A 27467-nucleotide genomic window follows, 5' to 3' on the forward strand; every position below is an offset into this window, starting at 1 on the left:
CCACATGCCAAATGGAATTCCTTACTATGTCTATGGGTCACTCCCAGGTAATATGCCTCTGCTGGGTTAAAGCAAGCCTTATCACATCCCATTTTTTCCCCCATCTGTGCAGAAAGCAATGAGGCAACAGGACCACCTCACACCAGATGAAAGACAATCGCTTCAAGATAACTTGGAATGAAACACATGCTTTCATAGGAAGCACAATTTCGATGCTTCTCTCCAACAAAGTCCCGGCAAAGGAACTACAGCAGTTAATACCTAATGAGATCTACCTCTATCTGCTGCCAAACATCTGTGCTCTTAACTACAGCTCGCTGCCAATTGCAGCTGCTTCCTGACACCGCTCAGCAATGCCTCAGACAAAGAGCGAGGGTAAGGGGAGGGGGAGGAAGGTTGCTATCCTGTCCCCTATCTAAATGAAAAAAAAATAAAATCCCTGAGACATATGGTCTTGCATAAAATAACCATCAGAGAGAAGCCTGGTGCAGTGTCAGGTTAGTGAGAATATTCTAATTATACAACGTCTAAGCAGTACCTCATTTGCAGTCACTGAGTAAACCAAATGTGGATGACAAAACTGAGGGTCGTAAGAGATGCGTATCTTAACAGCGTCAGAACCTCTACCCCCAAATTACTAAAAACAACCCTAAACCCATTACTTATCAAGTAATGTAAATAAGAATCAAGACAAACTGTTACTTTCCAAAACAGGAAAAAAGTTGTTTGGGCTTTTTTTTTTTTTTTTTTTTTAAATTAGTAAGGAAAATCTGGCTCGAAGAAGAAACTTATCACTAAGGAAACACGAGATTTCATTTAGACTTGCTTCGTTTGAAGCAAGTTTTACAGCATCCCTTATGTAACGGAACTGATAGCCATGCAGGGATAGCTGACAAATCACATCCAAATCACAGGGCACATGCGTGCTCACCCAAACTGGAACCGTGTCAGTTATGCTGCTGCCTTATCAAGCTCTCTGTTCTCCAGGAGAACATTATAGGGTTTGTAATATGTCAGAGAATGTCAAATTAAGGGCTGCACAGCAGTGAAGGGTAGAGCAGAAAGCGTTCTATTCCAGGCCATTGATTCCTTTTAACAACTACATACAGTAATTCCCAAAACTATCTACTCAGTCTCAATCACACGGAAAACATAGCACAGCGTTAGTTCTAAACCTTGCACCCAGTGCAGCTCGAATATTAGACCATCCAAGGGGATTAAAGAAGATGACTGATTTAATCAGAATAATTCTTTTAATGATAACTTGTTGCATGTCTCCTCCCCCCACCTCCTTAAATGTTTAATAGTTTGCTTCCTGGATTCCCAGGGCATAAACTGAGCATATTTTCTTCCTACAGGAAATGATCCAATTAAGTTGATGTGTAATTGATAATGAACTGTTTAAGCTGATTTTGCTCTTGAAAAATCTTAACAGCATGCAGTCAGTTGGCTGACCCTCCTCCCCTCATCTGCAGCTGAGGGACATCACTTAGGGAAAAAGAGGGGAGCGGACTGAGCGTACTCAAAGCAAGGTAGACTAGGGAGGAATTTCAGCTCTGGTGAGCCGACCTGGCTCAGGGCAGAAGGACAGACTACTTCAAAATAACCTAGTCCCTGATTATTACTCCATAACTGAGCTGCAACTTGGCCGCTGAGACAAGAGCAGTTTAGCCAGAAGAGGCTCCGTAAACAATCGCGTTAGAGATATTGCGCTTTTACCAGAACGTCTCACCTTGGAGCACTCGCTGTTGCACTTGTTCCATTTCCCACTCTCCATAAGTATTTCTGGTTGCCTTACAGCAGGTAATGGTGGGAGATGCTGATTGACTCGTATGAGTTTAATAACTCGCTATCACCCCAGTGCAAAGCCAGGTCAGACCAAGGAAGTGCTGCTGATAGCATCTCTAGTGCAGAAGGTGTCAGAGATTCACGGAGAGAGGCTGGAGCACGCTTTTGTAAAGCCATTGCAGTAAGTTTTACAAACTGAGCCTTAAAGTTGTTCTTCCCAGGAAACAGCTCTTGCCTACCTCACCCTAACTGACTACCGCTTGCTCCACTTGGTTCTTTTCCCCCGTCTGGCACCAACTCGCTGTCCAACGTGGGTGGCTTACCTGTCTCCCTGTGCCTCTCTTGCTAGGCTGGAAGCCGTACCAGTCAGCTTTTCACCAGGTCTTGTCAACGGCCCGCGTGGCCCCCCTCTCTGCTGAGGTTTTGGGGTGCAGGTGTAGTGACAATGACTGTCACCACACACAAGATGAGAAGTGACTTGTCTGGTATCGAGAGCTGTTGAGTGTGCCACTGCTACGTACATTTTATGCCCTTTGGGCCCCGCTGATCTGGCTGTTATCAACTCATTTAACGTAAAGGTAGGAAGGCATTGTCATACACAGCAATTGATACAGGAAGCATCTAACTGACATGGAAACCCCATGGATATTCAATAGATATCCTTCACTGGTGCTCAAACGAATCTGAATGCCAGAGGGATTTTGCTGACTGTTCTTTACAGCTGGAGCAGACATCCTTCTGTCATCCACGAGAGCTTTACTGGAAAAAATTTTTACAATTAGGCAGTAAGATTTTTATAGCGCTACCTGCTTATACCGCTTTACCTACAGTCTGCCACGCAGTATTTTATGAATTATTTTTTTTGAAGGACCCTGGATGCATTTAATCCTTTGTTCAATTTTACTGTTCCTGGGTACGCTCATTTGACGGTTCTTAGCAACTCCACTTCCGCCTTGCAGTTCACATCCTCCAAGCGCTGTCTCCTCTCCCCCGGGTTACCCTGTCACCAAGGTGGATACTTGAGTAGATACTGAGAGATCTCATCCTGTGGGGTAAGGTACCACGCAGCAAGCGGTGCTGCTCGTTTCAGTGCAGGCATTAACACAAAAGAAGCCCCGCCTGAGAAAAGAACTACTGATGTACGTATTGCTCTATGCTTCCAAGAATCACGCCTTCCTGTCGCGCTGTCCCCTTCCCCTCGCAGTGATACTGTTGGCTAAGCTTCTTCCCGTGTTTGTTAGTACGGCTCCTGCCGTGAGACCTGCAGGGCTGAAGGCAGTAGCCCAGGTACAGCCGCGGGGGGCTGTCCACAGGCAGTGAGCAGCTTGCTCTACCCGTCCTGTCTCTCCAGACCCACGCTGACGTTCAACGCTTAACCAGTCTCTTACTTTGCTGCAATATTATCTATGAAATCACAACTTTTCTTCGACTAACTCACAACTCTGCTAAGGGTTAGGGATTTTCTCTGAGCAGCTCAGCCAACTTGCAGACAATTTAGCTTCAGTTTAAGGTGCTCGAGGCGATGCAATTGCTCAGCTTACGTTTCTTAATCTATTTTTTTTGTTTAAGGGTGGTTTTCCCATATAAAATGAACAATTCAAAACTGAGCATCTGTAAAATGAATACACAAAAAGAAAGCTGAACAATTTTATTTCTAATCCTCAAGTAGATGTCTCAGGAAATTTTGCAATAATTAAAGATAAAAAAATTCCAGACTGAACGTTTTTTAAACTGACTACTTCCTCTTAAGTTCTGCATGTATCAGTTCCTGTAGTCTTATCTGATAACTTTTTGTGGGGTTTCTTAAGTACAAAATATATTTTAACTTCCTGTACTAAGTGCTGCCAACTCACTTTAGTATAAAAATGTGTTCAAGTCTACTTAGAACTGTCACACTCTAATAATATTACTAAAGTGAGTTCCATTAATATAACTTTTAAAGGCACAAGCCTTGCCCAATTCTGCCTGCAGAGACAACCAGACAACTTTCACTCACAAATCAGCAGGACTTGTGTTTGCTAAAGCGAAAGGGGAAGCAGGGATCTGTCACTGCTTTTGTTTTTCAGAATATGGCACATAAAAGCGATTCAGATTTGCTGAACTGTGCAAAGCACGTGCACAGAAATGTGCTGCGAGAGCGGGAAAATATGAAAAAATTACAGGAAAAATCAGAAGCAAAACATCATACGGATGTACAGCAGAGTGTTATGGGAACACGACAGAAACTTCAGCCTTTGGAAAGATACTGTCTTGCCTCTAGACTCAACACTCCCCCAGAGACAGGTAGGAAGGTGCTATTTTGATTATGACAGAGTGACTTGGATCTAACAAGGTAAATGATAAATTCCCAACAGTTCTTTATGAAATGGATACACACACACACAAAAAAAAATGCATATATAGGGAGGGAAAGAAGAATGGGTTTCATTTTCTTATACAGTACTAAACTGTCACATGGTGATATACATTGTGCACTCCCAGACCCTTAGAGTTCACACTGCGATGCCTTGCTCATGAGGCCATACTCCCTGTAATTATCAGCCAAACTACATCAGTAAACTGTTCTGATAGCATAATAACTTGCCTTCAGCACTTTTATTTTAAGCTCTAGACTTCTGCTTAGATTTATTTAGCCTGACAATGCTGTTGAGTTACTACTTTGTAAAACTGGATATTAGCAATGCCAGGTTCACAAAAGAGTTGCCTCTTCACAGAAGTCTGCACAGAGTTTTGAATCTTTAGTTGATAATACTCAACAGAAACACAAAAGAACACAGAGTGGTGCTTAAATCCTTCATCACTTCACTGGGATTTTATCTGAACTAAGGAGGTGGTCAAAACACAGTGCAAGCTTTTCAACATCTGAGATGGGTTTTCTCTACATGCTGATCTCAAGTGTCTTGAATGTTAATCGCTGGCCATGATTAAAGATCTTTTGTGTATCTGTCCAAAGAAAATAAATTGGTCTAACTGCTTAGACCTCAAACAACTGCAGAGGCAGGCACTAACAGATAATCTATGATACAGCTCATCACTTCTTTTTCCATCAGCAAATGAAGAGTAATCGCTCAGCTCCCCTGGAATTTGCTAGGAGTGTAACAACGTAGAAGGCAAAAAATTTCACAGGTGAGTCCAGCAGAGACAACTGTAGCAGAGGCTTTGAGCAGGTCCTCGGACCGTCCCTACTGAACCGTTTTGTGTTGTAGATGTGCTTCAGTTTTCATTGCTGGGTCGCTGCCATTTCTGTAAACACTGTATTTTTTCTAAACAAGAAGTGTTCAACAGTGTTCATGGAGGGTTTCACAACTGCACCTTTGACACCACACTTGGAGCAATACTTCTGCATGTTTGTGATGTGGGTATTTCATTTTCAGCTGTTTTGAAATTAGGTTTCCCTTTTACGACAGTGTCTCTTTGAGCCTGTATTCTCTAGCTAACTTGCAAACCAAAATGGGTTTATACTTGTGACTAAAAAGGAAAACTTGACTATTTCATGTTCAATTAGATCTGCTTATCAATTGCACAATGCAATGAGAATGAATTGTCACAATCAGTCAAAACCCCCTCAAAGAAAACCGAGCTACAACTACAGCTTACCAAAAAATCATGTTGATATAGCCACCACACGTGCACTTAAAAAGGGGGGAGCGGGGAGGACAAAAAAGAAAACCCAACCACAACTATCTATGGATACTTCCGTTCACCCTCTGTGGTAAAACAGGGACCCTGGCAGGGTATCGCTCTCCCACAGCTTCCAACAAATACATGTAGTGTGCTTACTAGACAAGCGAAAAGGAGAGTTTCAAATGCCTTGACAGCCAAATGAAACTCCAGTTAGGGTCTGTGCTTTTCAGAAAGCTGTAGTCAATATTCAAGCCTCTAGCGTTCACCATTGCTGCTGAATCCCTTAGCCCAGCAAATGACACTGATGCAGGTAAGACTGACGTCCGTTGATGCGTTTCGTATCAGAAAGGCCTTATCATTCTCCCTTTTTAATCAGCAAAAACATTTTCCACTGCCCTGACGCCCACAATATAGGAGTCTTGTTATGGACAGAAATATGCAGTAAGCCAAGTGTTGAAATGTCTATTCCAGCTGCAGTCTGTTAAATAAAGCCCTAAACAAGTCAGGAGTTCAGTCACAGTTTAAAGGAGCAGACAAGGCATTTAAGCTGTAGAACAGCGTACCGGAAGGTTGATCAGTAGAGTCCCTGTCGGTTCTAAGCTGTTATCTTCAAACAGTGTGTTGCCATTATGTGCGTCTTTTCTTGCTCTACAGCTACAATAGGCACAAACTTGAGATTTTTACACTCGGGCTTTTCACAAGTGCCAGAAGAAGCCAGATTGAGGCTTGTGCAAACACCATCTGCCACTTCTTACGAGAAAAACTTCCCTTGCTCTGTCCACAAAAAAAGTGAAGGTGCTTGAAAGCTCCCGGGAGGTATAAAAGAGGCAGACTAGCACTACTACCAGCCAAAGCTTGCCCAACAGTACCTTGGCTGAGAATGGGGGCTAATGGGACAACTTCTGCTAATCTTCTGCCTGTTGGAATTACAGATTCTTCAAGCTGAGCTCTTCAGCAATCTCAAGCGATCGTACTCCTGCTGCTTCCCCGAAGAGCAAGAAGAGTGCAGAAACCTGACTCCTTGGAAGGGTCCAATCTGCAGGCCAGTGACCCTTGTTGGAGGGGAAACTCCCAACGTAAATGTCTTTACCCCTCTATCTAGTTCTATCTTGACATACATGTTTTGATATGCAGTATCCTTGGAAACTTCACGTAATGAACTGGGGTTAAACATTCAGCTCTTATAAATAAGTCTATCACTAGTGGCTTCAATGTTGCATCATTTCACACTAGCAGAAAAACTGATTCTTTTACGTCTTTAAAATGGCACAGAATGAGATTTTAAAAAAGGAGTACCACATGGGGTGTACTCTCTTTTCAGGAAAATAAATGGCACTGCATGAAAAGGTTGATTCTATCTCCTTAGAATGTGCAAGGAGGATTCTGAAATTACATTTATTTTAAGCAACAAGAAGAAAAATAAGGTGTTTCATTATGACATTAACTTCCACAAAAAACACACTCTTCAAGGGAAGTGATAAATTCATGACTGCATAATATCCTGTATGTGAGTAGTATCCTTTCATTATTAAAAAAAAAAAAAAAGAAGGAAAGGGAAATGAATTATGGTGGGATCTCTCTCAGAAAAAGGATTTCATTAGTGGTTTTGACTTGCCTTTTGACAGTAAGCTTTTTTCCTTTGTGCTGCCTACATTGTGTTAACTTTGCATAGAACACAAAGCCTTTAGTTCATGATGAGGCAAATAAATTAGGTCCCCACAACCAAAGGTGTCTTCTTGATGCACGGCTAAAATACTGTCAAGCTACTCATTCCAACCAAAATGTTCCTCTTGCTTTGATGCTTTCTTGCAAATCACAGTAATAGGTTAAAAGATTTCACCTCACCGATGGGAGATTCTCGTGGCATGCTGAAAAAAAGTACTGAAAGTCTTACTGGGAAAACAAGTGGTGAAAGTCAAGGCCATAGTATGTATTTAGAATGCTTCTCTGTATATGAAGATTTCTGCGATTCCTAAATTGCACTCATTCCTAATGATTTTAACCAGTTGTTCTCAACTCTCCTGGAGTAACAGACCTTTTTTTTCAGACTAAACCTATAGCAGCTATTCCTCAATGAATCCCCCTCAAATTCACCACACTTGTATGGAGTCCTCAAACTCCACACACAGTCTGAGCATGAATAATTGCAGGAGTGGCAGGCAGCGTTAATTTACAGAACTGCATCTCTAAGATAAGGAGGAGAGAAGTTAATATATAGCAATTACTGATTTAGGAGCCAATTCTGCCTGGAAAAGTAAGTAGGAGCGGAGAACATGCCGTAATCTTGAGTATATGTTAAGCTTATTGCCTGATACTCACAGAATTGATTATCCCTTTAAGTGCTTGGAATCCTCCAGTGACAGGGAAGACTTGCTCTTTCGTGTCAGCAATTTTTTCAAGCTTTGGAGAGAAAACATGCGCAAACATGTGAATCGTTTCGCAAACTAAATTCGTCACGCTGCTTTTCACCCTTAAAATGTAAATGCATGTCTAAAAACAACTCCCATCAACTCTGCAAAGTGAAGGAAAATTTTTATTTCCCTCGCAGCTATGACTGTTCTAAACGGGAGGACTTCTACAACCTACTGCAACTAACAAAACAGTATAGCGGCTAGCCATCGTGTCAAACCACCATGCTAAAGAAACCTTCTAGGGCCTGTATCTTGGCAACTATTTCGTAACTCTTTTCAGAATTACCTTCTCTGTTTGCTCTGCCCTCCATTAAAGAGCCTTCTATAGTAAAGAGTCTTTTCTGTACTTCTCCATTTCAGTCACTTTCACGGTACAAGAGTAGCTCCAGCCTTCTTTAGGACAGAGAAACTCTGGAAGAGGTTTCAGCCAACGAAGGACATGGATTCTTGTTTCTTTTTCTTTTCCCAAGGTTGTTACGCATGGGGCCTGAAGCTTGTCTATAGCTACTCTGTTCACGTGACCTGTAGTCTAATCTGGTTGCCGTCTTAATGAAAGGGGTTTTCCTTTCCAGCTGGCAGCTACCAGTTAGCAAGGGTATTTCCGAGGGGGTCTTCTCGGCAACGTATGTGACACCCACACATTCTATTACGTCTAGGTACGCATCTGAGTGTCTGCTTCCTGAGCCAGAGGAGATATTATACTGTCTAATGTAAGTAAAATTAACTTCTGTATTACTCAACTAGATAAAACCCTGTGACAAGGTACTCCCTAGTAATCTAAGATAGTAATGTTCTTACCTGTTCTTGTACAAAATCAAGGACGCCGACACAGTAAACTCTAGCTCCCAGCTCTCTGGATTTCTGTGCCTGCCCCAGAAGAGGAGAGAGGAATAAGCATTTTTTTTCATTCAACAACAAATTCTGCAGAATGTAACGCGCATTTTCACCTGCGCTCACCTCTTTCTCTGCATACAAGGGAATCTGACCATCTAGCTTGCCATCTGTCAATGCAATGATGATACTAGAAAACCTTGAGGCTCCTTGCTTCGCAATTTGCACGTTGGCCTGAAAACAAAAAATATTTATCCAGCTTAAAATTACACCTGAACTTTTAACCAAAATGTATCCTCCAAGTGAATACAGCATCTGAAACAACACCGCCTCATCTTCAAACCCACCTCTTGTGACACTCCTCCTGCCCCGCTTTAACTCACTACTACCAAGGAAATCATTCATCAGTATTTTCCGTTCACCAGCGAGCCCATCTGCAAAGTGCTGGGGTCATTATGCTGATCAGCCCTTGGAAATGCTTGATTCTTTCAGGACAGATACTCTCCTAGTTGTGAAGCTCGCTTCTCGTTAGATCCACCACAAGGTTTCCTTTGCTACCCCCCAGACTTCAAATGCCAGTCAGTAGGTTCCAAGATTATACAAAGAATGGCTTAAAACTGAACATTTTTTTTAAATGGCAACAAACTTCTGTTTACCTAGCTTCTCAGCCCACAAATCACCATTACAAACTCGGTTCCACAGGCAGAAAGGAAGAAACTGAGTTTCTATCCATAAGAGCAAGAGCGTAGATCCTCACCTTAGCCCTCACCTTCAGGGCCTGAGTCTTTCAGTACAATCACAAAGTATACTTTAACTGTATGTCTCAGGAAAATAAAAGCAGTTGAGAACTCAGTAATTAAGACAGTGCAAAACTAAGGCCGTTTGTCTTGAAAATGCTGATCTGTGCGCTAAACTCTCCATTAGCACACGCTCTAGAAGGCACTGTTAGACTTGGAGCCCTACAGAGTTGTATGTGACTATTTACCATGTAATTGGTATGCTGTGTTAGCTGTTAAATTCACGACAAAGAACCACTCTCTACTGCAAAGGATCGAGTCAAAGAAATTCCATATGGCGATTTTCTGTGATGGCTAATCTTCTGCATGGGATTTGCATAGGGTCTGGGCGATCTCGGGACCACTTGGGAAACCAAAAAGATTTGAGTGTAACAGACTGAGGCATGCAATCAATTCGTTTATGTTACAGGTTGTTGTTGCTATCCAAAGGGTGAGAACAGAGGATACTTTCATTGCAAGAGACGAGTAAAACCTACCTGTTTTAATCCTTCGTGTATATATGTGTCACCTGCTGGCTTTACCTCCTCCAAATCCTTAAGACCTTTCTTGATTTTCTCCCTGAGAACAAAAAGGTAAAAGACGGTTAGTGTGATGTGAAGTGGAGCAAGGGGTTAGTTTATTGATGGAAAAATTAGTGTTTGTCAGAAAGGAGATATGACATTAAAATCTGTAAAATATAGCATTTAGCTGAGGTACCATGTGGAGGCAGATTTTGTATTCACAACGGAAGCGGCACTGTGGTAACAGATATTTTAGACCTAAATAACACAATATGCCTCAGTGAGTCAAAGAGCTAGAATCGAGCAAAATGTTTCAGACGGAGCAGATATTCCAAAGTAGCGGCAAAGCTTCAGCATTAAATAGCCCAGTGGAAATTCTGTTCTACTAAATCTACTTTGCTAAATTAAACCAACTTCACTTCCAACCAGACTGCAATTAAAAAAGAAATCCCCTAAAACAGCAGTTCTAGTTTCTAGAGAAATCTTCCAGGCCAATATGCAGGTATTTAATGGGGTAGGACAGAATTGCAATAATTAAGAGTCTTCTCCCTTAAAAAATAAGTATCAATAGGCAAATGCAACATTTGCAAGACAAGTCTTGTATCCAAGGAAAGGCACTAGGATTATTAAGGATAGTTTTTTTAATTTTGGGCTGTTGCTACCTTTCTGTGTGACCTTTGACAAGACATCACGCTTACACAGATCGCAGTTCACTTACATCCTATAACAGGAGGATATAAGATTGTGCCATGATTTCTCATGGGCCTTTAAATATATCCATCTTTGACTGCGAGATCCTCACTTAACTATGATGGTTAGACTGGAGAAGCTGGTAGGTAGTACGAAAGGAATTACTTCCAGTGAAATCAGCATGAACGGGGGAAAAAGGGTGGAGAGAATTTACTGAAATAATCAAATCTGGAAGTTCTTAACTCTTAGGCAAGCAAAGTTCCAGTGAAGCCCACGTAAAGCTGTGCCAAGAAAGGACAAGTAAAAACTAAGTAGGGACAAAATTTGGGCCAGAATATATAGAACACTATAACAAATATAGGTGACAAAGAGGAAACCAGCAGGGGTGAGGAGACGGAGGGAAAATACATTGCAGGATGCGTGAAAGCTTTCCTTAGGGCGCACCAAATGAGAAAGAATGCATATGCCGCTCTGCCTGAATGCCACCCACTAGTCATTTGTTCCACTGATGGGCTTCCTCTATGTTTAGAAGCTCTGTTCCAAAGTACAATCCATAACTGTAATAAGCTCCCAATCACAGGATGAACCGATACAACTAGGGGGGGAAGGAAAAGAAAAAAAAAAAGAAAAAGGTAAAGCGAAAAAAAAAAAGAGCGTAATGTGGCATTGAATATATGGAAGAGAACAAGTTATGTAAGATAATACAATCTGTTTGATCCAAATATTTTACATTCAGCATCTATAGAAACAACTTGAAACTGATTATCTACGAGTGCAGATTATAAACCACATACTTAGTACTTGCCAGAAATGAGTGGCAGCACATCACAGGCGTTAGCGTTCTGCTGCCAAGAAACAAGCAGCAACTGAAGTCCCAGTTTTCTGAAACAGATTTCATTTTGCAAAAATAGCTTTTGTACAATCAGTTCAGTTTTATTTATCTAAAATGTCTTGCGACCCGGTCACACAGAAATCTCTGGTGTTTCCAGGCCTCTGCCTACAAGGGATTCCAGGAAAATCTTCGGCATCGTGAGCTTTTTTCTTTCCCTCGGGGCACATCTGTAGGAGACAGGCCCAGCCAGATGCGAAGAAGCTCCACCCACGCTCTGAGCTGGTCAGGTACAAGCAGCTCCTGGTCCAGATGTCACAAGGCCAATATGGGTGCAGGGCTTTGGGCCCCACCGGACAGCAGGAGAGGTTAGTTCAGTCACACTAAAACTTGCACCCAGCCGGTCTGGAGGGTGGGCACAGGAGCCTGAGCCGTTTCCATAAGGGGGACTCTCTTTAGTCCTTTAGCTGTAGCACTCTGAAGCCCTCATTCACGGTCTTCAGTACTCTCAAAACTCTCCTTTCTCTAGCTTCTGTAATCGCCTTTTGTAGCCACAAAAATCCACAGAGAAGGTCTGGTTTTAAAACTCATCTGTACTGAAATAGCAGAGCCATGACCTCAGTCTGGGTGTCTGGGCACTGCCGCAGCACAGTTCAGTAACAGTGATAAAGGCTGAAGGGCCACTGGTTTCCATGGCTCAAGTCAGACAAGGGAGGCAGGCGGAAAAAGCAAACCAAAATCAGCAACTTGCAGCCTGTGTTTGGGCTGAATGAGTACAAATTTAATATCTCTCCCCTATTCAGCATATGCGCTGCATCACACCTCTGTTTTTTAGAAAAGGCACATCTAGATTTTAATAGCTACCCTGTCTGTTCTCTGTTTTAAGCTTTGTAACCACTTCAGATAATTTTTCCCAGAAGCAGCCAGGCAAACACAACCATGGCTACAAGCTCTCTGTCACTTTGCACAGTGGGTTCTTTCTAGCTAGTCCATGAAGAAGGGGCTGCGGGTGTAATCCCAGCCCGGCTGAGGTGGGGAGAGGTTCTGGTGGCAGCTCCAGCAGCACCCACTCCTCATACCTCTCCGGGGAGCTCTGCCGTGCTCTGTCTCAGAGACAGCGCTGGACACCTGGGCTGCAGAGGGCTTGTTTGCTGCGAGGCAGGCTGTGCCAACTCCCGTGAGATGGAGGCCTGTCTACAAACACTGCTCCCTGCACGGGCCAAAGTCTACCCTGAGCCTGTCTTGTACTTTCGGTGCCTCCCCAAGGCAGAACTAAATTTAGAATTGAAACCATTTAGTAAAGACAGATTACAAAGCAGCCCAGCTTTGCAAACAACTGAAGAAATCGATTTAACATAAATTAAAACGGAGCAACCTCTCCTTACCGGCGCATGCTCCACAACTCAGATGTGCCTTCAGGTCTAAGTGTAACTGTCCAAGCTCAAATTATGCCAAGGCAACTATCACCGCTTTACAGGAGAGGTTTCTCTGTACGAGCTCTGTCGCACCAGGCTGCACGCTTTTATCTGGGCAACTCAACAGGTACTGTTTTCATCACTGTTTAGTATTACCTCTTGCTTTAAGTCACAATGCTGAAAACAGTGTTGCGAGCAGCCAAGTGGTCAGTTTCTGAGGCATCGCCTCATTTCCCTGCATAGACAGGGCCACAGCCGGCACTCGCTAGTAGTGGCAGGGAGGTAATCCTTCCCTCCTCTGCAGCAGGACGTAGACCACACGACCATTTGAGAGAACCAGCAATAAAGCTACAGACCGCTTACAAAGCACAGACCATCTTGGTTTCTCAGAGATGCGATGTTGGCTTTGAAAGCACACTCAACAGAAAAGGACAATCATTTCCCTTCAAGGAAATAAATGCATCTTCAACGCGTAAAAAGAAAGGCTTATACTTGCTAGAAAGCAAAGCACGCTTGAGAACTGAATCTTAAAAACCACTCAAATCCTTGCTTTTTTTTTAAGGAGTAACCTTTGCGCTGGTACATTAGTGGTGCAGAGGTTAGAACCAGCTGAAATAGCCACGTAAGCCCCAGGTTGCGCTGATTCGGTTGGACCAGGGGCTAGCTAGCCTTGTATGAAACACTGAGTCTCCATTAACACCTATATAGTTTTAAGTAGTGATGTTCTTAGACCTTCAGGATGGAGCACAGTATCTTATCTTTCTTTTCCATGTCGGATTCTACCTATTGAAGTGCTGGAATCTTGAATCGCTTTTCAGTGTGTTGAGAGCGTGACCACTGGCAGAGAAATTGTGATTCCCAATGAGCTTATAGTTATCGTCAGGAATGAGGCTATGTGCCTGCGAGGCAACATGCTTCATCTCTAACAAATAAAGGCAAACAAAGCAGGTACTTTGGTTTTGCTGCTAAGCAGGAAGTATAATAACAAGAAAACACACAAAGTTGTTAGTGAAACGAAGCGGGGGGGGAGTGTTTTTTAACAAAAATAGGGATGGTTACATCCCTAACAAACAGAACTGTTGTACTGGTGAAAGCAACCCCTGCACATCAGTCTCCTCAGATGCGTAATTTGGAGGAGGTTCCTGCTTTCTACACCTCTCAAATACTACAAAGGGCTCAGCACAATTAAAATAATTATTCTGCTTCAAACTTTAGGCATCCTACATAGGCTCCAGATGGAAAACACGTAAGTGGCTGACTTCGCTGTACTTTATACGCTCAGCAGAACATGCTCTCCGCAGATGGCTTTACTTTGGCAAGCTTTTGAACTGAAGCACAGGGTTAGCTCACATGACCGAGGCTCAAAATGCATGAATGTCTTGCTAGACTGCATGTCACCGCAATAAAGGAATAGTGAGTGAATGCCAACAGACTATGGACAAGCACAGTAAGGTACCGTTGGTCAAGTACCAGGTACTTAAGTGTCCTACTTTTCCACCGTAATTAATATAATGTTTCTTTAGCTTCAGCAGGAGTTTCACCTAAGCAGAGTTAGCAGGGCTAGTCTTGGCCACGGACGCTGGTCAAACGCTGCAGAAGGAGGTTTACAGAAACCTGAAATCCTGCTGGCCAGCATGCGGTTGGCCGAAAGAGAATGAAGATGTTTTGCCATCTGGATGACATTCGTAAGTGTATCCACTTTTCCAAACAACTCGCTTCTCCAAACTAGCAGCAAAACTGAGCCCCAAATGCGAATGCATCAATCTTTGTTTACCACTTTGCATATAATTTCCAGCTAAACTTCACAGAGGAAACATGTATCTTGAAAATGGGATATAACCATTGCGAGAAGTCTTTTCCATCTGGGTGTTATTTTTATTCTATATATCTATTATAGCACTGTGTGTACTGTGGTTAACAGTGACTTCTGTTTCCAGAGTTATTCACATAGCACTGTTCGTAGTCACAAAATATTTGGTAATCTGGGGGCTTTGGGCCTATAGCCTGGGTTTCTTTATATCCACAGCTTTATTATGCAGTAAAAACCAGCAAGAACTTTGTACAAACAGTCAGAAGCCTAAGGCTTTCAAAACAAAAAAGACCTCCCTACTTTGAACTAGCTGCTGGGATTGAATTGCGGTTTCCTGACATTTGCAAATTAGCGAATAAGCAAGGGGAAAAACATCCCTGCAAGTCCCAAATGGGCATAAAAAAATCCAGGGCCGTAATATCTCATAATCACACACACACATACACACCCATCCCCAAAACTGCACTGTACTTAGCAACCTCATCTTCTGTTTGCAACAATGGGAGTTAGGCGTTCTAAGTCATTTTCATCTGTTGACTTCTTTAATATTTAAAAGGACAGCTGTTCCAACTGTATCTACCCATTCTTACCTATGTACATGTGGTCACAGTTAGTAATGTCTCCTCCTTCGTTCTCCTTATAATTCCTCCTAAACAATAAGGGTAGTAATTTCCTTTCCCCTACCATGCTCACAAAAGCATCAGCAAACCTTGCATTAAAGAAAAGTCCCACAAAGGGACTCACTGGGACTCACGAGAACTCAAAAGGGCTCTTAAACGAGGCTTCTGAAAAAAACACGGTTCTTTCCATGGCTTACAGTGCACCACACACACGCAAAGAAAAAGGCGCTTGTTTTTCCGTGGCGGGGTTCCAGAGTTCTGCACAAGCATCCTGTGCTATCAGGGCAGACTCTGCGTGCTTGATAAGGAATAGGCCACGGACAGAGATTTAACGGCCTATTGAAACGGAGAGAAAGGATCTCATTGACTTCAGCAGTCCTCGGAACAGGCTTAAGCGTCCTCTCCTGACCTCTCTCAAGCCATCTGGAAAAATGGCTTATAACCTTGTCTGTCCCCGCAGAGAGCAGATGTAGCATCCAAGTCCGGGTGGGGGGAAGTAAGAACCTGGCCATTCTCAACTCAGACCACTTTTTTAAATGCTAAAACAGGACGGGCTTATAATTGGGTCTTTAAACGTCCTATTTCTAGGATGTCAGCGTGCATTTCTGTAGCGTGACACATTTATCTGCTGCCAATGACAGATATCTTCAGTAAGTCTTGTACTTGCTATTATGTATTATAAAAAAAACCCCACACAATAAGCTAACTGACTATGTCAGACCATACTTTGTATTGACTCTACTAAAGGGAGCAGAAAGGAAGGACTACCTCACTTCCACCCTGCCACAGTTCATTAAAATGATTCCTAAGTGGCTTACGCACACATTCAAAATCCCAACAGCTGTGCAGTGCGGTTAGCTTCTGGACAGAAGGGAGAGAGAGAGGAGGTCGTGTTGTTTTTGACAACGCTGAAAGGATACTGCAACTGTCCTCTGCTGAAAGCACTGATTCCACAACGTAGTTTTCCAATTCCTGTGATTTTAGCATTAAGTTCTGCAACAACCTCTTCTCTGCCTCATTTTCTCCTTCTGTTTCCCCCCATCCTTGCCCTATCATAGCTCCTAATCCTTATTTGCTTCAGAAATTAGAGTGAGCAGCCTTGCATTCCACTGCCTCTGAAAACATGAATCAAAAGGAAGAGTTCAGGCACATCCATACACCATCACCGTGCCAGAAAGATCTCGCACCTTTGCAGCAGCACCAACTCCACTGTCTAAAACCGATTTTGAAGTCATGGCTTGAAAATACAAAATGAAATACCTACCGTCTATGAGATGATGGGAAACATTCACTTACCATTGTAGGCCTTACCTAGACATGAAAAAATACTGAAGACTTATCTACAAACATTGCCTTACAAAAGTAGAAGCAAGAATCCTTTCTCCTGCCGTGCCAAGGAAGATGCAGAGTAACACAGAGATGAAAACGTTACTCGTAGTTGTTCTGCAAAGCAGTGCCGGAGTTCACATCGAGAATTTATTTCCCATCATTCTTCTGCTTCCTTTTTTACTCGGCTATCCATTGAGATGTTCCCAAAATTAAATCCAGCTCTGCACAGAGGCTTTATGACTGGCCACCACTTAAAGGTATCAGTTATTGTTCAGTATCTGCTACTGTTCCTCTGATTTAATAAGAGCCCTTGGCGGGGAGAAGGGAGAGGGAGAATTAAGAAAGTAGCGCACTAACCTGTCTCCAGTTAATGGCAGAATGATGTGTGCCTGGGTGGAAAACACGATAAATGATAGTCTCATCTTCGGGCTTTTAGAAAAAGGAAAGAGGAAAAAAAAAATACATGTTAGACAAATGAAGAGAAATGTACAGATGCACAGCATTTCACTTATTCATGCTTCACTAGTATCATCTTTATCCTCCAGCTTCCAAAGAACATACTTTTATACTACAAACCCAGAGTGAGAGAGGAATTAAAGGATTCCTGCCCACCTACTCCTTACCCAGATGCTTTGAGAATGAAGTACCATGAGAATGAAATTGTTCTTTCTTGCGTGACTAGACTCCAGATAGAGACGTGCTGAGCTTAGCAGCTCACACCTCATGCGACCCAACTAAAAGGGAACTTCATAGCTTGTGATCTACCAGTGTACAGAAGGTAATGCATCCTTTTGTATTTTCATGGTCAGTGGTGTAAAAATAAGTCAGGGATATAGGCTCAGGGTATGCTCTTGGTCTGGGGTATTAAATGTGGACACATTCAAAAGTCAGTTTCCCGTTTTTAAAGGTTGATCCTGACACAAGGAGAATTTCAAACTCTGCTTTTTCTTCATAAAATCATCAAGGTCAAAAAAACCAGTGTCCTCCGACTGATTCATCTCTAAACAGGGAGCACAACAAACTCTTTCAGAATGAGCATGTTTTTGCGTTGTTAACACAGAGTTGTGACATTTAAGATCAACTTTCATAAAGATATCCAGGGAAACGTCATTATAAAAAGCAATACTGTAAGAACTGATTTTATTAAGGAATTCAGTCTCTTTTTGAAGAGGCCCACCTGTCTCTTTGAACAAGATTAAGAGGAATTATATCCAACTACCAGCGGAAAATGCATAAGCACTGATGCTCTGGAAGCCCAAGACAGTAACTTACCTAAGTTAAATTGTAACAACATCACTCCTACCTGCTTTTAATTTTCATTCATGACAATTTCAGTATATTCAGTAACTTTATAATTCACTGCATAGGTGCGTCAATATTAATTAATCAGGTTAATGTTAGTAAAGACATAACACTTGTAAAGATGTATGACCATACATTTCAGTTCACTTAGGTCAACGATGCAACTTAAAATTATTGACGTCATGGAAATATAAGTAATGAGCAAGTCTTAGCACAGCACTGCACAGATCTTGGATTCAAGATCCAGTCTTGTAGTCTATCTGTTAAGGCTCTGAATGCAAAAATCTGAGATGCTCTAAATTAATTCATAATCTAAACCGTGGGACTATCAGTCTTCTTAGTCGCCGCAAGCAGTTGCCAAACAAAAAACAAGTACTTGCAATCCCAATCTCTGGTAATTACATCACCGCCTCGTCCAAGTAATGAGAGACTTCCCTATTTGCGATGCGACTCTCGGTGCATGATAACCTCAAAGTTACGATTTAGCTAACTTGTCTTTAGGACAGCCACAAAAGCGTGCTCTTTACAAGACGTGCCATTTCTGTTCCACACTCCCAGCAGTCAGGCGATGGAGGAGGATCGTATGAACGCGCCCGTTAGACCCCACAGCCCTGTCAGGCGCAGGCCTTTCAGAACCCAGCCAGTCATCACGCAGCGCTATTACTGCAAACCTGCATGTTACAGACAAGTCAAACATGAGAGCAAATGCACTGCTAGGAATCAGTTCTTCAGGTGAGGGCTCGAGGAAACTGCTACCAAGTGGTACTTTGCCTTCTTCCCACAACTACTCTTTTCCATTTAAGAGAGGGGAAGGTCGAAGGACTCCATGCCCTATTCTGAAAGCGTACCAAGGCCTGAAGGCAGGACAAAGCTTCAGGGGCACTCCAGCCCCTCCAGCGATGTCCTGTTCAGGCTCCCACAAGAGCCCAACAACCCCCATGCTGTGAAGGGTTTGCCTCACATCAGGCTGAGTGCTCAGCACCCGCACACGAAGCGAGAGGCTCATAGGTTGGAGTGTCTGGCTCTGCACCATAATCGATCCTCCTTTGGTGTGAAAGGCCAGCAGAGTACCTCGCCAACTCGATCGCTTCGTTTCAGATAATGCAGCCAGACCACGACACAACAACTGTTGCAAAAGGGAGCGTTGTTTGGCTGTAAAAGATGACGAACTGCAAGATTTACACTGAACAAGCCCCACCCTTTCAGTGGGGGCAAATGCATATTTTTACCACTCACAAAATAGAAGTGCTGCTTTGGTATCCTCAGGCTCTTTTTTTTTTTTTTCTAGAGCTTACAAAATAACTTTCAAAAGCATGTGTCACCCACTCGGTTTACAGAAGATTTTCTTTTTACAAGACGAAAGTAAGCAATATTTAATTATGCAAGCCTTCTTGTATCCCTTTATTAGCAAGCCAAGATTATAACTGCCCGCTGCACTTCATTTTCCTTAGTAAAAACCACCGCAACATCTACGTCTGAGTCTCTGGGGGGCTGCCTTTGTTTTAGTCTGTTTCTCTTTAAAAGCAAAACCCTCAGCTGTTTGTACAGTTAGCCAGTATTTACAACAGCCGTTTCTGTGGCAGCAATACTTGCCAGACGATACTGCTAGCCAGTTACAAAGTTGATTACATACATGTACAACAAATATACTGTTAACATGACATAAACTTCCTGTGCATTTGATCTTGAAAGATACTTTTGACATGCGCCGCGTATTTACATATATACAGAAAAGTATTCAGACTGCCTTCTTTCTATAGATCTCTCAAAGCAACGTACAAATACTCTAACAAAAACAAGGCATGTGGCTCATGGAAAAAAAAAAGTTAAAAAAAATAATCAAATCACATCCGAGAGTAGTTCTAGAGATTAAGTATCTGAAGATGCATATTGACACCTTTTTACTGAGCTCCAAACACGAGAAAACAAAGTAGAAATTTCCAATACTTTTCAGCAATTTGGGCACTAGAAGCCGAACTCTTAACATGTTTGTGAAACACATCTACTGAGCGTATAAAAGCATGGACTGGTTTGGGTTTTTTTCAACATATCCCAGCAGTATAGATGTCACAAGGAGCAAAACCCACCTCACAAATCTTTCTGTCAGCTGATTTACAAAATCAAATATTTCGTGCCAATTCTGAGCTACGCTCCCAGATCTGGAAAGAAAAACAAAAAAAGCACATTAGTAGGCCTTATTTACGGAAAGCAGGCAAGGAAGGGTGACAATTTCGGCGAGCAATTAGACCATACGGGACTGTTTGCTTGCCGGATCACTTCAAGTGAGCAGCAACCCCCGCTCGCGGTGGTACTCGCGTGTGCTTTCCGCCAGGATTTGTGGGGCTAAGGCACGGCAAAACGCGTGCGTTAAGCAGCACCCCTTAGTGAAAAAGACACCCCCCCTCCGGCCCATGCTCGCTCCGTGTCCCCCGGAAAGCCGGGCCGTGCTGAGGCGATCTGTTCCCCGCTGCTTTCACCCCAAAAACAGGGTGATCCCCAGCTGCGGGGGGGGGGGGGCTGGGGCTCAAAACCGTCCCCCTTGTGCTTTCGCTCGGAGAACGCGCCCCCGCCCGAGCACTCCTTCACCCCGTCCCCGCACACGGGGCCGGGGGACCGATTCCCCCCGATCGCGGCCAGGCCGCGGCGGCCGACCTAAACTTTCCGGGAGCCCGGCGGCCGTTAGCCCCTCGCGGCGACCGTTAGCCCGTAACGGCCGGCGCGGCGCGCGCAGCCCCCTCAGCCTCGCGGCTGCCCGCGAACAAAAGCCGGGCCCGCCGCGCCCCCCCCGCCTCGTCCCCGCCGGCCCTTACTTGTCCAGCACGAAGTACATGTCGAAGGCGCCGTGGCACGACGGCCCCGCCGGGGACGGGGAGGCGGCGGGCGGCAGCAGCAGCAGCAGCAGCAGCGGCGGCGGCAGCAGCAGCAGCAACAGCAGGGCCGGGCGCCCCCGGGGCACGGGCCCCGCCATGGGGCAGCGGGAAGCGGCGGCGGGGGGACGCGAGGGCCCGGCGCTGCCGTCCTGCCGCCGAGCGGGCGCGGGCGGTGCTGAAGTGGCCGCCCCTCGCCCGCCGCCGCGGCTGGCCCGGCCCGGCCCGGCCCTCCTCGCCCGTCAGCGGCGCTGCCTGAGGCGGGGGCCGGGGCCGGGCGCGCCCCTCTGCGCCTGTGTGGCGCGGCCCGCCCCCCGCCGCCCCGAGCCGTGCCCCGCTCCCCGCCCCGGACGCCTCCCCGGCGGACCGCCGCTCGCCCCGCTTCGCCTCACCGCCGGCCGGGCCCTGCCGGCCCCCCTCCTCCGCCCTCTGCCGCGGCCCGGCAGGGCCCGCCCCGTCCCGCTCCGCTCCTCTCCGGAGGGCAGCGGCGAGGAGCGGCCGCGGACGACGGGGCTTCCCGGGCGGCGCGGCGGAGTGGGGCCCGCCCGCGGGACGGTCGGCCGGGGAGCAGGAGCGTCCCCGGCCCGGGTTCGGCTGGGCTTGTGCGAGGCGTGAAATCAGCCCCACAGAGCCGATGGCGACACGCGGGGGATGTGTTAGTCCACGGTAACAACGAACAGGCGTAATTAAAACAACCCGCGCGGCTCTCGGGGCTCCTCGTGGTTGGGCGGGGGGCGGGCGGCTGCCCCCCACCTTCCCCTGAGCCTCCCACTCCTGACCCGGCCTGGGGCAGCCGCCCCCTGAGGGGTCCATGGGGGAGCCCGTGAGGTCCTTTTTGTCAGTTTTTGATAAATCTTGGGGTTCTTTGCTGAACGTTGAGGCTCAAAGCTGTTGCGATCCATGTTGCAGCCGCGCGCTAGCCATTTTCTGTGTTAGAAACTGGTGGGGATGGATCCAAACTGTTGCTGCGGGACTGCGCACGTGGTAACCACCAAAATGTACTGATTTACAATAGACTGTGCAAAACTAAATATAGAGCAGACATTTGGTTTGAGGCACAAGCTGGATCCTTCGCGGCGAACATGAGGCACTGTGGAAAGCGTGGCTTTATGCTGCAAGAATATTATCTTTCAGGTTTTTTCCATCTGTGGTTTCAGATTTTCACAGGAAGTTCAAAGATGCTTAATAATCTTAAAATATTATCTGAAGGCTAAAAAGATGCGTGCATTTTCTGTGAAGAAAAATGCTAGTCGTGTGATAAGCTGCATAAACCAAAATTGTCTCGTGAGTTTAAAAATAAATGTCTAGGCTCTATTTCTTTGTTTGCTTTCTGGGGTTTTCTCCAAGAGCGCTATGTGGCAAGAAACTAAGAGGACTTTAAATAAAATCGGTTATTCTTTTTTTCTCTATTTGTGTGCCCAGTCCTTTGTTTTAATAGCATCTGCTTTGAGCAGCTTTGATTTACAGCGGACTGCACTCGCCGTGTTGATGCGTGGAAGCCGCTATGATGCAGGGCTCTCGAGCACCGGCGACCTCAGGAGACTTCAAATTAGGACCAGGCTCGGGATTCTCTCTCATAACGTGTTAAGTTACATTTTACTGGCCAAGTAATGTGCTAGAGCTCTCAAAAGCCTGTTTCCCATCATAACGTCAATCACAGGGGCGATGAGTCAATACGGCTGTCCGACTGTGGGAAGATAAAACACAGTTCAGAGGTGCCCCGTGCCTTATGACAAAAAAAACCTGTTTCCTTCAGAATTGGACAGTTCTGGCTTGCGGTGGAAGTGGTCAGAGGGTGAGCAATTTACCAAGACAAAAAAAAAACCCAGAAATTATCAATTTCCCCCATCACCTGACAAGTAAATTGTTTGTGAGTCAGGATGAGTTTGTGACTGGCAGTAAGCTGTCATGGCCTTGTGGCTTTTATTAATTTAATGTTTTATGGGGCTGCATAGAGTATATCACCTGGAACCCTACCATTTGTTCCCAAGATGCTCTTTTTTTTTTTTTTCCCTTCCTGGGTAGCTATCTCATTTCTTAGGCTGACCATCTTATTTACGTTTCCCTTTCAACAGTGGCCGCTCTGCTGTCTGTTTTTAATTTGATGAGAGCTGCTAGGCATCCTGGCGCTGCACGGAGGTGCGGGTGCTTCAGAGCCCTCCCCGGGCGAAACGCTGTCGGCGTGGGCATGGCAGGGCGCGCAGGTGAGGAGGAGGGCAATGAGCCTCTCGGGATTTATTTCCTAAGTATGTCGATTTGCCAGTGCTCCAGCCACCAAAGCGCAAGGCCCTGCCTTGCAGCAGGTAGTCCTTTGCACGGGGTGGCGAAACGAGGTGCGTCTTTGGTTCTAGAGGGGTCACTGAAGAAAAGTTTGAAGGAGAAACACATTCTTTGTGCTTCTGGCAAGAAAGCGATGTCCCTGTTGGAAAAGCACGGCTTACTGCATAACAGGATCCGTGTTTTACTGCTGATATAAAGGCTGGCGTACCGCGCAGGAGAGTCCAGACAGCTTGAGCGTCTTTGGTGGGTGAGAAAAATACACAGTATGGAGGGGGGGGAATGGTATTTGTTAGCCTCGCTGAGCCTCCATCTCTCAGTCAGCATCTTTCTTGTTCACGCATGATAAAATACAAGAAGAATCCCGCATCAGTCACGCCAGCGGTAAGCTGGCAAAGTTGATATCTTTAACATCCATCTTCTCCTTGTCACTGCTAGCAGACAGGTTTCCCGTGCTGAATTGCTCCTTGGAACGACAGGACACCACGCAGAATTTTGGAGTATTTTCTTGTTAAATTGGGTCACAACACAGTCCCAACGCTGCAAGATCAAACAAGTTATTTCTGTTTTCCCTGCTACAGACTTCTGAACAACCGTAGTCTTTAAACAAGTGCTATTCCTCATAGAAAGAATGGCTTGAGGATTGCAGATTGCTGCCAGCTTTCCCCGTGTGCAGCCATGTGTCATAGATTAAGCCCCAAACAAATTTCATGTTGAATATGTACTGGTGTCACGATACTATTTTTTTTTTCTGTATCATTTCCTTTTGCTATCAGTGCAAATAAAACAGTCAGATGAAGTGGCTCTGTCAGGACATTTGAATAGGAGGACTGAAAAAATCTTTACAAAACAAAGTATGTGAAATAAATACATAAAATTTTGTGCGTAACTTATGCCGTATCTGCACATCTTCGTCTACCCGTGCCTGAAAGCCGCGTCTGCACAAACACGGCAGAATTGGTTTGTGATAATGACCTAACGAGGATCATGCGGCTCTCATGGGCCGTGTGGGTGAATCAGACCCATCAGATGCTCCAAAAAGGATCCTGAGCCTCTCCCCGCTGCAGGAGGAGCTGGGGAAGCAGCAGTCAAAGGTGGCCTGCCCGGAGATCTTTCATTTCATCCCGTTTCCTGCTGCCTTTGGATGGTTTCCTGCGGGCACGGTGCTCTGACCCGACACATCCATGTCAGAATGCCTCCTCCCTGCCGGCCCGAACACAAAGCCAAGCCTCAGGATGATGCAAGCTGGAAATTTCACAAAAGTCCGCGCACCGGCAGTGATTTATGTCAGCCAAAGATCTGGCTCATGAAGTTCTTAACGTCTTTGAGCTAGCAGGGCTAAAGGGTAAGTAAGCAGTATTTTACAGTCCCTGTGGACGCGCAAAACACGGAAGATGAAGGACCGAGCAGGCTGTGCTTTACCAGGGACCCAAGAGAAGCGAAGGCTGATGATCCATTACACCTCAGAGGCGCTGCACAGTGCAGCCCCTCTTCGGAGGTGTGCGGTACGGCGGAGCAGGCTGTCCAAGGGGTCCCAAATGAAGCGGCACGGGCCATCCCCGAGCCCCAGGAGCGCTTGCCTCGCCAGGAGAACGTGTCCTGTCATCCAGCTGATGGAAACGGTCCTTTGGGCACATGTGACTGACTGTGGCTGGAACGAGCTGCCCTGCCAGCTGGGCACCTGTGCTAGCCAGGGTTCGCTCTTCCCCTGTTCCCAAGGGCGTGAATCCCTCTTTTAGCCCGTGGTTTCTGCTGCAGCAGCAGATACATCATGCCTGTTTTGCGGGAGCACGAGATGATGATGATGCAGATGAGAGGGAGGTGGGCACGGAGGCACTGGGCAGGAGCTCGTGGCTATCTACAGGTGTCTGGCTTCATTCGCCCAGGGGCCTCTTTTCCTGCTTCCCAGAACTCGTCAGCCGATGCTGGCCTCTTTCCCTTCCTGCTCCACTGCCACAGCGCTGAGTGACGCCCGAGCTGCGGTGCCCGCTGCTCCTCATGCTCTTGCCAGCATCAGGACACCGAGGCCACCAGCAGAGCTGTGCCCTGGGCGAGTCTCCTGCCGGCCCCAGGTGTGGGTTCAACCTCTGGAGCAGCAGCAGCTTCCCCTCGCTTGCCGCCCCATCGGTCTCGAGCGGAGCTCGCTCGCACAAGGACCTCCTTTACACGAGTTTCTCACCCCACAGCATCCACCGGCGGCCAGGACACATGCAGCAAATACAATGAAAGGAAGGTGGTAGCTATTCTTGAGCAGGGAAATCTGTGGTCATTTGAAACAGGACTCTTAAATACAGCTTAAAAATAACCGAGCCATAGCAGCAGAAGCATTTAACGTGTAAGGTTGATGTGCAGATGAACATAAGTTTATTGCCAAGTTTTATTGCACAGAAAGTAGTAAACAGTACAGTATGCGGTTACACAGCTCCTTTCTTTTTCTTCAGCCCTTGCAGATGATTTCCCCACGTGTTGTCCCTTAAGATCCACCCACTCCCACCTTCCTTTTGGCCCAGCGTGGTTGGGAAGACCTTAGGGGAGCTGTGTTTGTGCCCAGCGGGACTCGGCGTGTGTCAGAGGTAAGTAGCCGTGGCAGAAAGTCGACCTGTGGCTTGGATGTAACCTGGCCGTGAGCCTGGCCCTGCCCCTGGGCGTTTGTTAACGCTAGAGCAGAAAGATGGTGCTTGGTGGTGAGATGTACCTCATTGCTGTGGCGAGGTGACCTCAGCGGGAGGAGGAAGGAACTTTGGGCTTAACCAGTGTCAACAGTGGGTTGGGGACTGCCCGGGCTGCCTTCTCTATAGGCTACAAAGGGCTGTAGGTCTTTGTTGCTCGTTAAATTCAGTTCTGGTCCAGGACAGCCCTGTACAACAACCGGGAGACAGGCTGCTTTCTACAAGATGCTCAACATAATTTTATCTGGGAAAAACGAAGCTTGAGGGTGTGTATGTGCGGCTGCAGTTCTGATTAATTAAATATACTTTCCGATTAAGGTCCGGATTTGTCATTCTGCCACGGGCTATGGAGCAGAGGGAGATGGGGGAGCTGAGGGTGTCCTGGTCCTTTTCCCAGCTCCAGCGACGCCTGCGCTTTGAGATGCTCAGAGCTGTGCGAACCGAAGGACAGGGGCGATGCTCCCGTGAACCCTTGAGCTGTTCCAGCTTAAAGCAGAATTTGAATCTAGGCAGCTCACGGGAAGATATTTTTCTCCTGCCATCGCAGGATGTAAACAGCACGTGGAAGTCTCATGCTTTGCAAAAGGAAAGAGAAAGCAGAGCAAGTCCAGGAGTTACGCAATATGCAGTAGTTTTTCAGGAGCTGCCTCCTGGAGGATTAGGGATACAAATCCTTTTTCCCCGTTACAGATGTAGCCTCCTGGTTTGTGCTCGTTCTGTGTATCAGTGTATAAATGAATAAATAAAAAGGATAGCATTAAGTAACACAGGAACTCTCATGTTAGTGTGGTGGTGCGCATATCATCCAGATGGAAAGTATCTGTCTAGACAAATCTGGGAATTATGCAAGCTCAGAATTCCTGAATGACCATTCCTTTCCAACAGCATTAAACAGTTTGCAATACCCGCTGAAAATACACGCAAAAACACAGCTTACAAAAAAAAATCCAAACCAACAAAAACTCTGAACTCCGAAAACTAGGAAACATAAATATTAGCAATATGCTGGATGAGAGCAGCTATAACTGTGAGAACAGAGGGTATGTCAGCAGCACGCGCACATGGGACCAGCATTTGCCCGGACGAGCCAGGGATGACAATTAGTACTCATTCCTGGTCTCAGCGAAGGTGGAGGAGGCTCCGCTATCTTCTGGCACGACTATCTGCCAGGGCACAGAGCTGTTTGTTTCCACTTTTTCAGAGCTGTTTGTTTCCACTATGCTCAGAGGAGCAGCAGGAATGAAAACAAAGACGGAAGGATGGGCTGTCCTGGTGCAAACCCTCACAGAATAAAAATAAATCCGTCTTGGCCCAGGAAAGCAAAAAAAAAAAAAGTGCAATAGAAAGCACGGAGCTCCCGCCCTGCCCGGGAGCGGTGCTGGCTCAGGGCAGCGCCGAGGGATGACTTGGGCTGGGATTTTAGCACAACTCTAGAGTTGTAGTGACCCTTTTTGGTCTTCTCAGGAAACACCAGCCCCACTAGAGGAGGCGGGGGAATGAAGCAGGAACTCTCCCTGAAGAACAGTGCATCCCACAAAAAGGGCAATACGTTTCCGAGTAGTGTACAAAGGGGGGAAAATTTAAAAAAAAAAAGGAATAAGCAGGTATGAAACGGGCTGTGATGCTGCGGACACCCGCTTTGCCCCAGTTTTGTCACTGACTCTAGGGGAAGAGGATGACACCCCTTCTAGAACAGAAATGTAACTTT

General features: G+C 45.7%; 1 protein-coding gene across 1 annotated transcript in view; it reads right to left on the bottom strand.

Annotated features, from left to right (window-relative positions):
• ANTXR2 (ANTXR cell adhesion molecule 2) overlaps positions 1-21153 on the bottom strand; it is a 101647-nt gene extending 80494 nt beyond the window's left edge. Inside the window, exons 1-7 of the mRNA XM_063335378.1 lie at positions 20757-21153; positions 20034-20105; positions 17002-17073; positions 9928-10009; positions 8781-8888; positions 8622-8690; positions 7732-7812 (exon numbers count right to left, since the gene is read on the bottom strand). Of these exons, the coding sequence (XP_063191448.1) occupies positions 7732-7812; positions 8622-8690; positions 8781-8888; positions 9928-10009; positions 17002-17073; positions 20034-20105; positions 20757-20914 (642 nt within the window). The 5' untranslated portion in view covers positions 20915-21153. The remainder of the gene's footprint in view (positions 1-7731; positions 7813-8621; positions 8691-8780; positions 8889-9927; positions 10010-17001; positions 17074-20033; positions 20106-20756) is intronic.
• Positions 21154-27467: the final 6314 nt, after the last annotated feature.

The sequence above is a fragment of the Chroicocephalus ridibundus genome, chromosome 5 (genome assembly GCF_963924245.1).
Source record: "Chroicocephalus ridibundus chromosome 5, bChrRid1.1, whole genome shotgun sequence".
NCBI classification, from domain to species: Eukaryota; Metazoa; Chordata; class Aves; order Charadriiformes; family Laridae; genus Chroicocephalus; species Chroicocephalus ridibundus.